At 41.2% G+C, this 14,715-nt stretch overlaps 1 protein-coding gene across 1 annotated transcript in view; it reads left to right on the top strand.

Moving 5' to 3' along the window:
- PI4KA (phosphatidylinositol 4-kinase alpha) overlaps positions 1-14,715 on the top strand; it is a 119,277-nt gene that overhangs the window by 4,261 nt on the left and 100,301 nt on the right. Inside the window, exon 2 of the mRNA XM_046025499.1 lies at positions 14,431-14,547. Coding sequence (XP_045881455.1) covers positions 14,431-14,547 — 117 coding nt within the window. The remainder of the gene's footprint in view (positions 1-14,430; positions 14,548-14,715) is intronic.

Genomic DNA, 14,715 nt, shown 5'->3' with positions numbered 1-14,715 from the left:
TTCTCATCTGTCTTCACAATGTTACTGAGCTGCCCCTGTCAAGTTGCCCCCTGGATCTGCCTGATGATATTCCTCTGTGTTTAGGATATCGGTGACCTGTTCCTCCCTTTCCTCATCTGGCCTATACATAGTAATGGACCCTCAACCCTAGGACGTGGAGAGTTCCTGGCAGAACTGAAAAGTAGGCAGCATTCCTTGCTCTCCCACTCCTCTTCCTACCCTCAGGAGGCTTTGATCAGAATCTTTTTTCCATGTCCTACAGTATGCTCTCTTTTTTTCAGTTAGAATGCCAGAATCTCAAGGTGTCCCACTAACTCGATGTGGTGTTTAAATGGCACTGCAGCATTAGGGACAGGCCAGAACCTCCTTGGTGGACAGACATGCTCCAGAAGATGAGCTGGTTAACTCTGATCTCTAATTGGAGGAACATATGTTCTGATGCTCAGGGCAGTGGGCTTTGTGGAGTTCTTGGTTATCCACTCCTTTAGAGTGGTTTGCCATGGAGTAAAAAATCATGGTATTGGCATTTTTTTCCAGCATCACGAAGTTGAAAATTTCCATCCTCACTCTGTTTCCTTTGTGAGGCCATGTTAAAAACAACCATCTAAAGAGTAAGGGTAGAGAAAATTAGTGTCAGTAGAGGGAATTCATGATGCTAGAGCCATTGTTGTTAAAGCAGCTCTAAAATACTTTTTTCTTTTTTAAAGATTTTATTTATTTATTTGACAGAGATCACAAGCAGGCAGAGAGACAGGCAGAGAAAGGGAAGCTGGCTCCCTGCTGAGTGGAGAGCCTGATGCGGGGCTGGATCCCAGGACCCTGAGATCATGACCTGAGCCGAAGGCAAAGGCTTAATGCACTGAGCCACCCAGGCGCCCCAGCTCTAAAATACTTTAAGAAGAAATCTGAAGAAGAAAAAAATCTTTACCTATAATCATGCCATAGTAACTGTATTAGGTTGCTAGGGCTGCCATAACAAAGTACCACAACAACTTAAACAACTGAAATTTATTTTCTCATAGTCCTGGATGCTAGAAATCCAAGAAGAATGTGTCAGCATTGCTGGTTTCTTTTGAAGCCTTTCTCTTTGGCTTGTAGATAGTTGTCTTCCTGTGTCTTCACATAGTCTTCCCTCTGTGCCTATCTGTATCCTAATCTTCTGTTACAAAAACACTAGTTAGATTTCTAGGACTGGCCTACCCTATTTACTTCGTGTTAACTTAAAAATACTGTGTCCAAATATAGTCACATTCTGAGGTACCTGGGGACGAGGAATTCAATATACGAATTTTGGGGGGACACAATTCAGCCCATAACACTTAATGCATTAGTATTTTAATTTCTTAGATCTCCTTTTTAGTCTTTAGCTATGTTCCCTTTGTTCCTTTTTTCAAAAATAGCCCGTATTTATTATGTTAATGCCTGCGTGTCTTATTTTATGTTGATAGATCCTAATTAAGCATTTCTTTGTTTAGGCGGTCTAGATTTTTCCTTGCAAAACAGCATGTTTGTACATCTAGAATTTTGTCTTCTGGTTCACATTCTTCTGCTAAATAGAGGGTAGGTCTTGACCTTTACTGCCCAGCTGTTTTCAAAGGACTCTACTTAGTTATGGTGGATAGCATCAGCAAGACACCTTGTGCGCATTTATATGTAGCTTCATGTTGTTGGATTTTATTTACTTTTTCCTGCTAACTCTGCAAGCATAAAAGGGGACCTTATTCTTTTGATTCTAAGATAATGATATTTGACCATGGTTGGCTATGTTCAATTACGAATTAAACAAACAGCCAAAAAACCTACAAGGTGGAATTGGCCGTATGATACTGTGCTCTTGTTTTCTGCTATGCGGAAGCTTGAATTCAGTACTTGCGTTCACACTTGCAGTACCGTTGCTTAGATACTGGCTTCTACCTGTGTCTGCTCTCAGTCTCTTTCTTTCAAGAGTTGGGTCTACTAGGTGTGCACACAATTCTGACCCTCAACCAATTTACGATAACTAGAAACAGTGATAGGTGGGAGACTGGCCAGCTGTCTGTCCATAAAGGAAGTGGTGGGGGACCATAGGCTTTTCAGTAAAACTCCCCTGAGAAGATATTTAGCCATTTTGCACTTTGCTGGCATGGGAATGGGAGGTACAGATAACTTTCTTTGGGTTTTTCCAAACCTTTTCTCCGTGGCTCTTGACAGTTAGTGAAAAGGTAATAGAAGGTAAAAAAGTGAAACATGCTCTAAGAAGGTGGAAATATTGTGTATACTTGCTGGGAGGTTACTTTCAGCTGAGATTTTGAATAACAAAGGTCTAGAATCGATGGGCATCGACATTTGTAAATGCCAAGAGTGGTTGGCAAGGGAAGGTCATTTCAGATAGAATAGAGAACAAAACAGAGTAAAATGAGGAATAACAGTAATAGGGTTTGGCAGAAATACAGTGTGTTTAAAGGGACGAGTGTAGATGAGAGTGAGAAGAAAGCAGGTGGCCTCATACGTAGTCCCAGACTCAGAGTTTGGGTTGTATTGATGAGACAGGGAAGAGCCCTTGAATATTTCAGGGCCATGAGTTATGTGCATTAAGAAGATTATTATGGCTGCATTGTTTATCCCCATGCCCTTAGGGTTTCTCAGAATTGATGCATCACTAGCTGTTTGCTCCCCCAGAGGGCAGAAATGTTCTATTTCTGACTCCTTACTGCAGATTTTGTGTCATGCTCTCTGTGTTTGCACTTTGCACCTGGTAGAGATGTGGTGGCCTCCTTACATCAGCAGTCCTTGATTTAAATTGCTGAAACGTGTCTGTGTACTTCATTTTCCTCATTATTTATATACTTATTTTTCTGTTGCTTCTCTCATGTATCTTGGCATTTTGGAAAAAGGCTTGGCCTTTTGTGAACATTGCCAAGCTGGCCAGAACACTACTTTCGTTTATGTGATAAGATACAGAGTTGAGGCAAAAATCCTCAAATCTCACTTGCATTTATTCACTTAGTTCTGAGAGGCTCTATCTTTGCTGCTGAAGCTATTCTCTTTTCCTGAACATTTCTATGTGTAAAGCAGGGCTGAAAACTGGATTCAGGGCAGCCAGGTCTATCTGTACCATTATAAAAGCAAACGAGTGTGACATTTGTTCGTTTGTTCATTCATTCATTTATATAATAAGTCTTTTAGTGCTTACTGTTTGCCAGGTGTTGGAGGGGCCCATTAGAGGGATGAATGAGTAGATGTGGTCTCGCTGTCATGGAGTTGTCATGGAGGTAGACGAGCATTAAACAAAAAACTGTAAGTAAATATGATTGAAAACGCTAACAAGTGCCAAGAAGCAAAAGTTAAATGGTATCGGTGAATACACTCATAATGTTTTACTACCATCACTGCCATCCCTCTTCAGAACGCTTTCATCTTGTAAAACTGAAACCCTAATTGCCATTGATTTTTGTATTATATTGATCTTGTATCTTGCAACCTTGTCTAACTTGTTTTTTTAGTTCTAATACTTTTTTAGGTTTTTCTATGTGCAAGATTATGCCATCTGCAAATATAGTTTCCTTTTTCTTTTCCAAACCGAATGCCTTTTATTTCATTTTCTTTTCTTGTCGTCCTGACTACAACCTCCAGAACAATACTGGATATAAGTGGTGAGAGTGGACATCTTTGTCTTGTTCCTGATTGGGGACGGGGGGCGGGGGCAACTTTCAGCTTTTTACCAGTAAGTATAATGTTAGTTGGGAGTTTTTTAATAGATGCCCTTTATCAAGTTGAGGAAGTTCCCTTCTATTTCTCTCTCTCTTTCTCTTTCTTTTTTTAAGATTTTATTTATTTTAGAGAGAGAGCATGCACATGCATAGGGGCGTAGAGGTAGAGGAAGAAGCAGACTCATGGCCGAGCAGGGAGCCTGACGTGGGGCTCAATCCCAAGACCCTGGGATCATGACCTGAGCTGAGTGCGGACGCTTAACCAACTGAGCCACCCAGGCGTACTTTAGAAGGTGCCTTTTTTTAGAGGGTGGGTAGGGGCAGAGGGAGAGAGAGAAGGAAAATCTTAAGCAGACTCCACACCTAATGTGAAGCCTGTCACGGGGCTTGATCTCAGGACCCCAAGATTATGACCTAAGCCACAATCAAGAGTTCAGACACTTAACCAGCTGAGCCACAGGTGCCCCTATTCCCTTCTATATCTAGTTTGTTGAATGTTTTTATCATGAAGCAGTGTGGAATTTTTTCAAATGCCTTTTATGCATGTATTACAAAGCTAATTTTAAAATATTGTTAGGGCAGGTCTATAGTAGCTCTTGCTACAAGGATAGTTTAACTCCACTGCTAAGGTATGGCCCCTTTGAGGTCTCTACTGAATGCTTTAAGGCCTTTCTGCTCTTGCTGGGAGTCACTCAGATGCCTCTCAGCTCTGTGTGAACTCTGGGAACCATTCGGCTCACAGTTCCTGGTTGTTCTTTTCCAGCTTCATGGAATATCACCTATACAGGTACGTCTTAGGATTCATCAAAGACTTAGGAGATTTCTGTTTTGATTTCTGGGGATTTTTTTTTTGTCTAGCCCGCTTCTCTTCAGAATTTCCAACTGCTTTTGACTTCTGTACTCTTATTTCTGTCTCTTCCACTTCGATCATCATGATCTGCCTGGAATGCCCTTTCCTATTCTGTGGTCTGAGATGTGTATTCAGGCAGTCATGGGATAGGGCTCACATCATTTCCTTTGTCTCTCATGTATCATAGACCTGTGCTACTTGTTTAGGATCTGAAATTAGTTGTTTCATGTCTTTGTCCATTTTCCTAGTTGCTTTATGGCAGCAAGTTAAACCCAGGTCCTGTTATTCTGTCATGACTAGAGGTGGAAGTTTTTGGATCATAGGATTTTGGTGCTAGAGCAGACATTGCAAAAAGCTATCTGATCATCCTTTCATATGTGAGGCTTGAGGGAGATGACTTGCCGATATTGGCATAGTTTTAAGACATTGGCAAGATTCTGCGGATTTCCAAATATACACACAGTTGGTGTTTTGTCCACATTTTACAGAAGGAAATACAAAGTCAGAGATGTTCAGGTAGGTTTTGTCAGTTATCTTGGGTCACCAAGTAAGAAGTGGCAGAGTTGGAGTGAAAATCACAACCTCCCAACTCCATGCAGCTACCCGGATCACTGCCTGTTGAAACAATATCAGGAATCAGAGACATGCATTTGTCTGTGTTGTACCCTGCCAGGCACACGAGCAGGGCTCAAGAAATGGAGACTCATGCATTGTGTGTAAGGGTACATGTAGTGCTAGGTGTGCTGGATGTTGTAGAAAGCTATGTTAACTGGTCACACAGCCAAGCACGATCATCTTTCGTGAAACTCCCATCCAGGACTGCTCGTAGGAGTAGATGCTGTTCCGTTTGCATCTGCAGCTCCCTGCCTACCTTGTCATAGTCACATTTGTTTATTGTGATAGCTCTGAGTCACTTAGAAAAGGTTAGCTTCTATTCGGTGTTCTCCATGGGGGCGGTACATTTGAGAAAGACAAAAAATGGATTTAACAAAACACTGCCACTAATACTTAAAGCCTAATCTCTAGTTCTCAGGGAATTTTGTTTCTCCTGAAAAACTATTCCCAGAAGTTTCAGATAACAAAAGTTGTACTCTTTTTTAAAAAATTGTGTAATTAGTCAGCTTGTAATGCTATTATAGTAGCTTTATTTTGACCTACATACTTTACCAAACACTGTTGTGTTTGACTTTTCATCTGCAGTTTTCTGCCCAGTCATCCAGACTTGTGAGGGTATCTTGCTTTCTCCTTGGTGTGGCATTTCCTTTCCTTGGCAGTCTAAATTCACCTTGTGGTCTCTCTCTCTCTCTCTTTTTTAAGTAGGCTCCACATTGGGGCTTGAACTCATGACCCTGAGATCAAGATGTGAGCTGAAGAGTCGGGTGCTTAACTGACTGAGCCACCCAAGTGCCCTGGTCTTTCTCTTTTAATACCCATGGGTTAAAATATTGCCAAGAGTTCTTAGCAAAGCCTAAGCAAGTTACCTTTGTTGCCTCTTCCCATTGACTTACTGACCTCCTCAAAGTGTTGCCCAGAGCCCCTCTGAGTCCTTTTTATAAGTGGGAGTAACCTTGGCCATCTCTGTCAGATTTTGAGCTTAATGACCTTTTATAATGACAGGATCTACTCCTCTCTAACCCCTAAGAACAACAAACTTGTTAGTTTATTGTCAAATTCTGAAGGGAAAAAAAAGTCAGGTTTTTTTTTCATTTTTTAAAATTATAGTGTTACTGCTTTATTCTGCATTAGGACTGTGACCTCTCTGTGTCTCAATTTTTTTATCCTTAGAATGGAGATAATAAATAATATCCACTCAGTGCAGTGTTGTGAAGATTAGTTGGGATCATACAAACCAGCACCTTGTATGTGACAAATGCCCGATGACTGTTAGCTCTTAGTATCTGGAGACCGGCCCCCACTAGAGCTGGTTCTCCCTTATCTGACATGTGATGACTGCTAAAGGACTTGAGTTCAAGTGTTCACTTTTTCTTTTCTTTTCCCCACAAAAGTCCCAATTTCCAAGGGCATTTTGCATCAGAGCCTGGACCCGGTGCCAGGCTTTCAGGGGCCCTTTACCGTTTGGTTTCTGACTTGCATTCTTCACTAGTTGTGTCATTTTTATTGGTTGTATAATTCTGGCTATATCATAAGGATTGTGAGGGTGTGACTGTATACTCTACCTGACTTCATTTGACTGTTCTTCCATCCTCCATTTGATGATGCAGCAAATATTTGTTCAGTGCCAATTGCATGCCAGCACTGTGCCCAATGCTGATTATATGACAAATGTCACAACATAGTTAAACCTTATAGTAGGAAGGCTAGGTTCTATTGGCCCTCTTTCTTTTTTCCTTTCCTTCTCATCCCACTAAATCCCTGTGACACCAGCCCCTTTAGTTCCACTAAATAGTTAAGTTTTTGGAACATGTAGGGTGCAGTGGATCCAGGATGAGGGGGACACAGTCCTGTCTGCAGTGAGTGGAAGATAAGTATACAAGTAAGAGCACCTGGGTGGCTCAGTGGGTTAAAGCCTCTGCTTTTGGCTCAGGTCATGATCCCGGGGTCCTGGATCGAGCCCCGCATCGGGCTCTCTGCTCAGCGGGGAGTCTGTTACTCCCTCTCTCTCTGCCTGTCTCTCTGCCTGCTTGTGATCTCTTGTGATCTGTCAAACAAATAAATAAAATCTTAAAAAAAATAAGTATACAAGTAATTCCAAAGCAATATTTTTAAAAAGAAAGTTATTGAGAGGTGTGATGGGAAAGATCATAGCACATTGCTGAGGTCTGGCGAAGCTTTGAGTAGCAAGAGACGGTTGACATGGATCTTGGAAAGATGGATTGAATTTTTATAGGGGAGATAAGGCAGATTGAATGAAATACCGCAGATGGGTGAAGACCGTGGAAGAAGCCAGGCAGGGACAAGTGAACACTGTATTTGGGGCCTGGGTGTTCACGGGAAGTTGGGAAAGACCTTCATTGCCAGGTTGGGAGTGTACACTGGAATGGGGAGCCATTGGAGGTGTATGGGCCCGGAGTGGTGGTATTGGAGTAGGGAGAGACAAAAGTCAGAGACAAGGGTCTAGTTAAGAGCCTGTTGTCCAAGACTATACTTAGCGTGTCTGGGCCTAGTTGCCTATCCTATTAAACGAGAATAAGATTACACACAATCTGCCTGAAAGGGGGCATTTGGCAGGTGAGTGTACAACTTCTTCCAGCTCTCCATCTGTGATTCAGTGTATGTTTGGGAGTTGTTAGAGGGCCTCAGCTCTGAAGCCCGGGTGAGCATCTTTTCAGTCTAGTGGTCCAGCTTGCATGGATTCTGGATGTTTTTAGAGAAATTATACCAAAAAAGCTCAGTGTTTACATTACATTCCATTTTCCCTGTGATTTTTGTTGTTGTTAGTGAAGTAATTTAATAAGTTTGATTTTTATTTACAGAGAGCTGTGAAATTTTTTCAAGACCATTTTGTGAAGTTAAACTTTATGTCTGGGTCTCTTGTTTCAGGTGCTACCTGCTTCTCTTTTTGCCGTGCCTATTGTCTTGCAGCTCCAGGTGTCTTTGTCAGGGCTAGAATAGCTGCATCTCTTGTTCCTTCAAAAGAGAAAAACTTTTCTACTTGGATTGAGACTCTCGGGGAAGTTGTAGTTAAATAGGAGTTGTTTTGGGGTGCCTGACTGGCTCAGTCAGTAGAGCATGTGACTTTTGATCCTGGGGTTGTAAGTTTGAGCCTCACCTTAGGTATAGAGATTAGTTAAGAATCTTTAAAAAATAGGGGCACCATCGCTTCTCGGCCTTTTGGCTAAGATCAAGTGAAAAAATAGGGGCTCCTGGGTGGCTCAGTCGTTAAGTCATGATCCCAGGGCCCTGGGATCGAGCCCCACATCGGGTCCCTGCTCAGTGGGGAGGCTGCTTCTCCCTCTGCCACTCCCCCTGCCTGTGTGCATGTTCACTGTCTCTCTCAAATAAATAAATAAAATCTTTAAAAAAGAATAAAAATTAAAAATTAAATAGGAATTGATTCACTGATAGTAAGTTGTTGGAATTAAAGAAGTTATAAGACCGTTGTGTGTAGAAAACATCTGTTTAGCTTATTTGACCCAGGTTTTCTTTCAGTTTTACATTACTTCTTCTTGGATTACCCAGATTCCATTCATTGAAATTCTGTACTCTTTCCTCTTATTTTCTGAGCTCTAAGAGTATAAATATTATCGTCCTTTTAAAAATAAGATATGCATTGGGGCGCCTGGGTGGCTCAGTGGGTTGAATGTCTGACTCTTGGTTTCAGCTCAGGTTATGATCTCGGGGTTGTGGGATTAGGCTCCGAGCTGAATGGGAAGTCTGGTTGAGCTTCTGTCTCTTCCTCTTCTTCTGCCCCTCCCCATCTCTCTCTCTCTCTTGCTCTCAAGAAAAAAAAGAAAAGAAAAATATGCATTAATGGCAAAGTTGTTTACACTATTTTAAAAAATTTCTTTTTCTAATTCTGAAGTTAACAATGTTCCTTATGGAAAAATACAGGAAAAAAAAGTAAGTAAGTATTGCTTATAATCTGATTAATAATTTTTGTATCTTGTTGGATAGGCAATGCAGGTTTTGAGATTTGTTTAATACCCTATTTTTATTAATTTCTTATTGCAGCTATAACAAATTACCACAAACTTAGTGGCTTAGAACAACGCAAATTTATTGTTTTGCATTTCTGTAGATTAGAAGCCCAGCACTGGTCTCACTGGACTAAAATCAAGGTGATGGCAGGGCTATGTACCTTTCTTGAGACTCTAGAGGACAACTCATTTTCATGTCTTTTATAGCTTCTAGAGAACCCTACATTCCTGGATCATGGCAATCCTGGATCCCAGCAAGGGGACCCAAGCTGTCACATCCCATCATTCTCACCTCCTCTTTTGCCTCTCTCTTACCCTGGTCTCACTGAAATCATCCAATATAATCTCTTCAAATCAAGGTCTTTTAATTTTTTTTAATTTTAATTTTTACAAATGATTTTATTTATTTATTTGAGAGAGAGAGCATGAGCAGGGAAGAATGGCAGAGGGAGGGGGAGAAGCAGGCTCCATGCTTAGGCAGGGAGCCTGATGCAGGGCTCGATTCCACGAACTGTGAGATCATGACCTGAGCCAAAGGCAGAGGCTTTTTTTTTTTTCTTTTAAGATTTTATTTATTCACTTGACAGAGATCACAAGTAGGCAGAGAGGCAGGCAGAGAGAGAGGGGGAGGCAGGCTCCCCACTGAGCAGAGAGCCCAATACAGGGCTCTATCCCAGGACCCCGGGACCACGACCCAAGCCAAAGGCAGTGGCCCAACCCACCGAGCCACTCAGATGCCCCAAAAGGCAGAGGCTTAACCGATTGGGCCACCCAGGCACCCCAAGGTCATTTTAACCTGTTTTTCTCTGCAACCAATTTACATCCATTTGCCGTGCGAGGTAACATATTCACAGATTCCAGGGATTAGGACACAGACATATTTGGGCAGGCCATTTTTCTGCCTGCCACACCAATATGGTTTGTGCATTCCTAAATTATATATTGGTCTCTAAATTGTTTATTGGTTCTTTTTGGTATCTTTCCTTCACATTTTTTTTTTTTTAAGATTTTTATTTGACAGACAGAAATCACACGTAGGCAGAGAGAGGAAGGGAAGCAGGCTCCCTGCTGAGCAGAGGGCCCGATGCGGGGCTTGATCCCAGGACCCTGGGATCATGACCTGAGCCGAAGGCAGAGGCTTTAACCCACTGAGCCACCCAGGCGCCCTTTCCTTCACATTTTAAAACCATGTGCCCAGCTTTTAGAGTAATCCTAAATTGTCACAAATTATTTCTATTTAAATATTTTTAATTAAGTGGCGGTGCAGAGAAAGGTCTGAAGTCAGAGTAGCCCAGAACCCCTCTGGGGATGGGGGACAGGGACAGGCAGTACAGAGGAGACAAGGATGGTAAAAACTGTGTTTCCTTCAGATGTCTATACTAGGTAGGGTGACAGCTATGTGAGCAGCAGGGTTTAATCATGTTCCTGATGGTGAATTCTTACTCTGAGATATTGCTAGAGCTCATGTCTTTTAGTTTCCAGAGTATAATGCCTAAAAAACAAAGGAATAAACAAACAGGAAATCAAACCCAACCCAGAACATCTGTCCTGTGGGGAGAAATCCAATTCTTATGCTTGATGTAAATGAGGAGAACTTGGGGTTTGCCTCTGCCCTGTAGGGCAAGTGCCAGGATGGGCTGGCAGCAGACCTGAAACAGGAGGGTCTGGATTGAGAAGAAAGCTTACCTCCAGGCAAAAACTAAGAACAGACAGCAAGCCTGCATCCTGGGGGAGGATGAGTGTGTCTTTTATAGTGCCTGTCCACAGTGTAGAAGATGGAGATACAAAGGTAAGAGATGATTTTGGCCCCTGGGGAGCTTGCAGATTAGTGGAAAGACAGACAAATGCACCAATAACTGTCGTATGAACAATGGGTAGATGTTGCTGATGATGTTACTGAAGCCCTTCAAATACATGAAGACAGTGGTTGTGTCTATTTATAGCCTGCTTGTCTCTGGGCTAAATGTTCCTTTTTAATGGCTTGTGGTATGGAATATTTCCTAGACCCCACATCACCCTGCGTGGCCATCTTTGGATACTTTTAGAGTGGCAGAGGGGCAACTCAGTCTTTCCCTCACTTCCACATGTCCATCATCAAGTCCTGTAGTCTTCCTCCGAAACATCCTGAGCTGGACTGTTTCTGTCTGCTTTGGTCATTACCCTCTTTGCTACTGAAGCATCTCCTGACTTCTCTGTGGTTCCATTTTTATCCTTTCAAACCAGAAGGATTCTTCTAAACCTCAGTTCTGAACTCGACTTCTTAAGGTCTCCAATGTGCATCCCCTTGGCACCAGTTTGCATTGCTGTTAGAGTTCAATCCAGGTTCCCAGCCTCTGCCTGCACTTGGACTTCTGGGAATCCCCACTTTATCTTTCCATTGTGCTGCCTCTCCAGTGGCCTCTGCCAGAATGCTTTTTCCTGAGTTGTCCCTACTGGTTCCTTCTTAATCAGATCTCAATTTAATGCGCACCTTCTTAGAGAGCTCTTTCCTGATCACCCCGTTAAAAATAGTCCTTTAGGCACTATTGCTGGGGAAATATAATTACAAACAAAATCTCCCAAGAGCTCTCCACAAAGATAGTAGAGAAAGAAAGCACTTTTATTACTGAATAAGCGTTAAACCAGGACATGACATGCATCACAGGCAATCCTCTAAGAGATTACAAAGACAGAAAACAATTTCACCTTATTAAATAGCCAAGCAGATGTAACTTGTTACATACATACTTTCAAGGTAGATGACAACTAGTCCCTTAGGTAAGAAGTCTTTGTGTATATCTTTTCTATATTTAATAATGAGGTTGTGCCAATTTTGATGAGTTTCTGAGTCTCCGTTCTATCTTGTAGCACATTGGCTTCACCAGCCAGGTATGTGGCATTGTGTATATCTGCGTGTTTGAGCAGAATGTTGATAAAGTATTGCCCAGGACAAAGTACCTAGATTTTGACAGGGCCCCAGACTCCTCCCTTTGGTTCCATGTTGATTAACCAGCGTTCTTTGGATCTCATTGACTCATTCTGCTATAAATCCACCTCCTTTCGATTTCTTATTTACAGGGCTGTTTCTTGAGAGACTTTACTCTTTCTGTCAGCTTGTGTGATTCACTGGTGGAAATGTCTGGAGTCTCTGAAATGATCACTTTATTGTGGTTAGTTTTCAACTCTCTTTGTATTGTATTTTCTCCTCTGACTCTGGAGTAGAGGAACACTGAAGAAAAGTGGGAATTTAGTATTTCTGTTCCTCTCTTGCTTGTTACTTTATGCTCTTTTAACTTACCATGAAAGTATGGATTTTCCCCATGTATATATTTTTTAACTTACTCCATATTTTTCCTGGTTAAGTAACATTTTCTCCTAGAACATATTTTGGCAAATAGAAAAAAGCACAGAGAAATGTAAAACCATTTACATTTGAGTCTGGGTGGCTCAGTTTGTTGAGTGTCTGACTCTTGATCTTGACTCAGGTCTTGATCTCAGGGTTGCAAGTTCAAGCCCCACATTGGGCTTAAGCTTGGAGGCCATTAAAAAAAAAAAACGAAGAAATGTAAAATCACTGGTCATTCTACTTCTCCATAACTGTCAACATTTCAATATATTTTCTTCCAGTATTTTTCTGTATATGATAATCCACATCATTCCTCATGTGAATTTACAGAACATTTAGAACATTATTCATGCTGTTGCTTAGTCTTAGAAAAATACTGTTTTTCATGTCTGTATTATTAGGTTAGATTTTATGAAAGCATTGTTTTTGTAGGTCAAAACTTTGGTTGACTATCACAGTTTCATATGGTTTAACCTAATGTTTCACCAAGTGGTGGAATCATTTATTTTCTTAATGTTGTTATTTAGATTGTTTCAGATTTTCAATTAATATACACAACACTATAATGAAAGTCTTTTACATAGTCTTTGCCTTAAGATTTCTAATTCTTTTTTTTTTTAAGATTTTATTTATTTATTTGACAGAGAAAGGAGGAGAGAGAGCACAAGCAGGGCAAGTGGCAGGCAGAGAGGGAGAGGCACTGAGCAGAGAGCCCAATGTAGGACTCAGTCGCAGGACCCTGGGATCATGACCCAAGCCGAAGGCAGTCGCTTAACCAACTGAGCCACCAGGCACCCCTAATTCTTTCTTTACAGTCATTCCTAAGAGGAAAATGATTGAGACAAAGAATATTACCTCTCTTCAGGTTAGAAGGTGTTTCTCTTTCTGGCTTGTGTATTTGTCCTTTTAAAATCTGCTTTCTTTTTAAAAATTGCAATGGTAATTGATATTTTTAGAGCAAATCTCAAGCATTATACTTGATGACCTTTGCCAATAAAACAACACATCAGTGTGCCTGGGTGGCTCAGTCAGTTAAGCATCTGCCTTTCGTTCAGTTCATGATCCTGGGGTCTTGGGATCAAGTCCTGTGTCAGGCTCCCTAATCAGTGGGGAGTCTGCTTCTCCTTCTCCCTCTGTCCCTCCCCGCTGCTCATGCTTGCTAGCTCGCTCTCTCTCAAACAAACAAATAAAATCTTAAAAAAAATGTCCCACCAGACCATATAAATGTTAATGAGCAACTTCTCCTTGGGTCCATTAACAGAACAGCAAGGTTGGGGCCTCATGGTGTCTGAATGCTCTGCTAAGAGGTTCTTGTGGCGAGGATTTTCAAGATCGGTATCACCTCTTTTCCTATTCATATATCATCTAGATTTTTAGTTTCTTTATGTCAAATATTTACCATTGTTTTGTTTTGAAAAAATTTGAATTTTTCCATATATTCAGTAAATTGCTGACTTATTGCCCATTTGCTTCTGGGACCACTATTATGGCATATCCAGCAACAACAGATACTGTTTGTTGAGCACCTGGTATGTACTGTGTGTAGTTCTGAGTGCTTTACACACATTTGATCTTCTAAAGAACCCTATGGGAGGATTGTAATTGTAGGTGGGTTTGGGTAAACTGCTTTTGGGTGCCACTGGGCATTAGAGACCCATGACTATTATGACTAAATTACAGACATTAGCTAGTGTGCTTTACCACCTCTCTGTATGCATCATTTTAACTCTTGATCCTTGGCACATGTATGTTTTGTGTATGATCAATTCAGAAGCTAGAGATGATCTTTCTGTGATTTTTGAATGGAAAAAAATATTTTACTGGTTAATAGACTCAATGGGATTTTATACTATTGGTTTATGTCCTATATAGTCCTATATATGTATGTTTATATATATATATGTTTATATTTTTTAATTTATGGTTTTTTTTGTTGTTGTTTTGTTTGTTTTTGGTCTCATTTTCTAGGTCCAAAAGCTGCTTTGTATGTGCCCAGTAGACTTCCATGGGATCTTCCAATTGGATGAAAGACGGAGAGATGCAGTGATCGCGTTGGGCATTTTTCTCATTGAATCTGATCTTCAGGTAAGTCTTTACTACATTAAAAGCGCAGTGTAAAAGGGGGAGTGCAATTAGAATTTAAATTTGTACCTGCTTATATTTACCTAAACCAGGACTAAAAGAATGCATATGAACCTAATAAAAGCGGTTAGTGAGGGTGAGGCAGAGTGGGTGGAACAGGTGGGAGTAATT

This window comes from Meles meles, chromosome 12 (assembly GCF_922984935.1).
Source record: "Meles meles chromosome 12, mMelMel3.1 paternal haplotype, whole genome shotgun sequence".
NCBI lineage: Eukaryota > Metazoa > Chordata > Mammalia > Carnivora > Mustelidae > Meles > Meles meles.
This window is presented reverse-complemented; position numbering and strand designations above follow the sequence as displayed.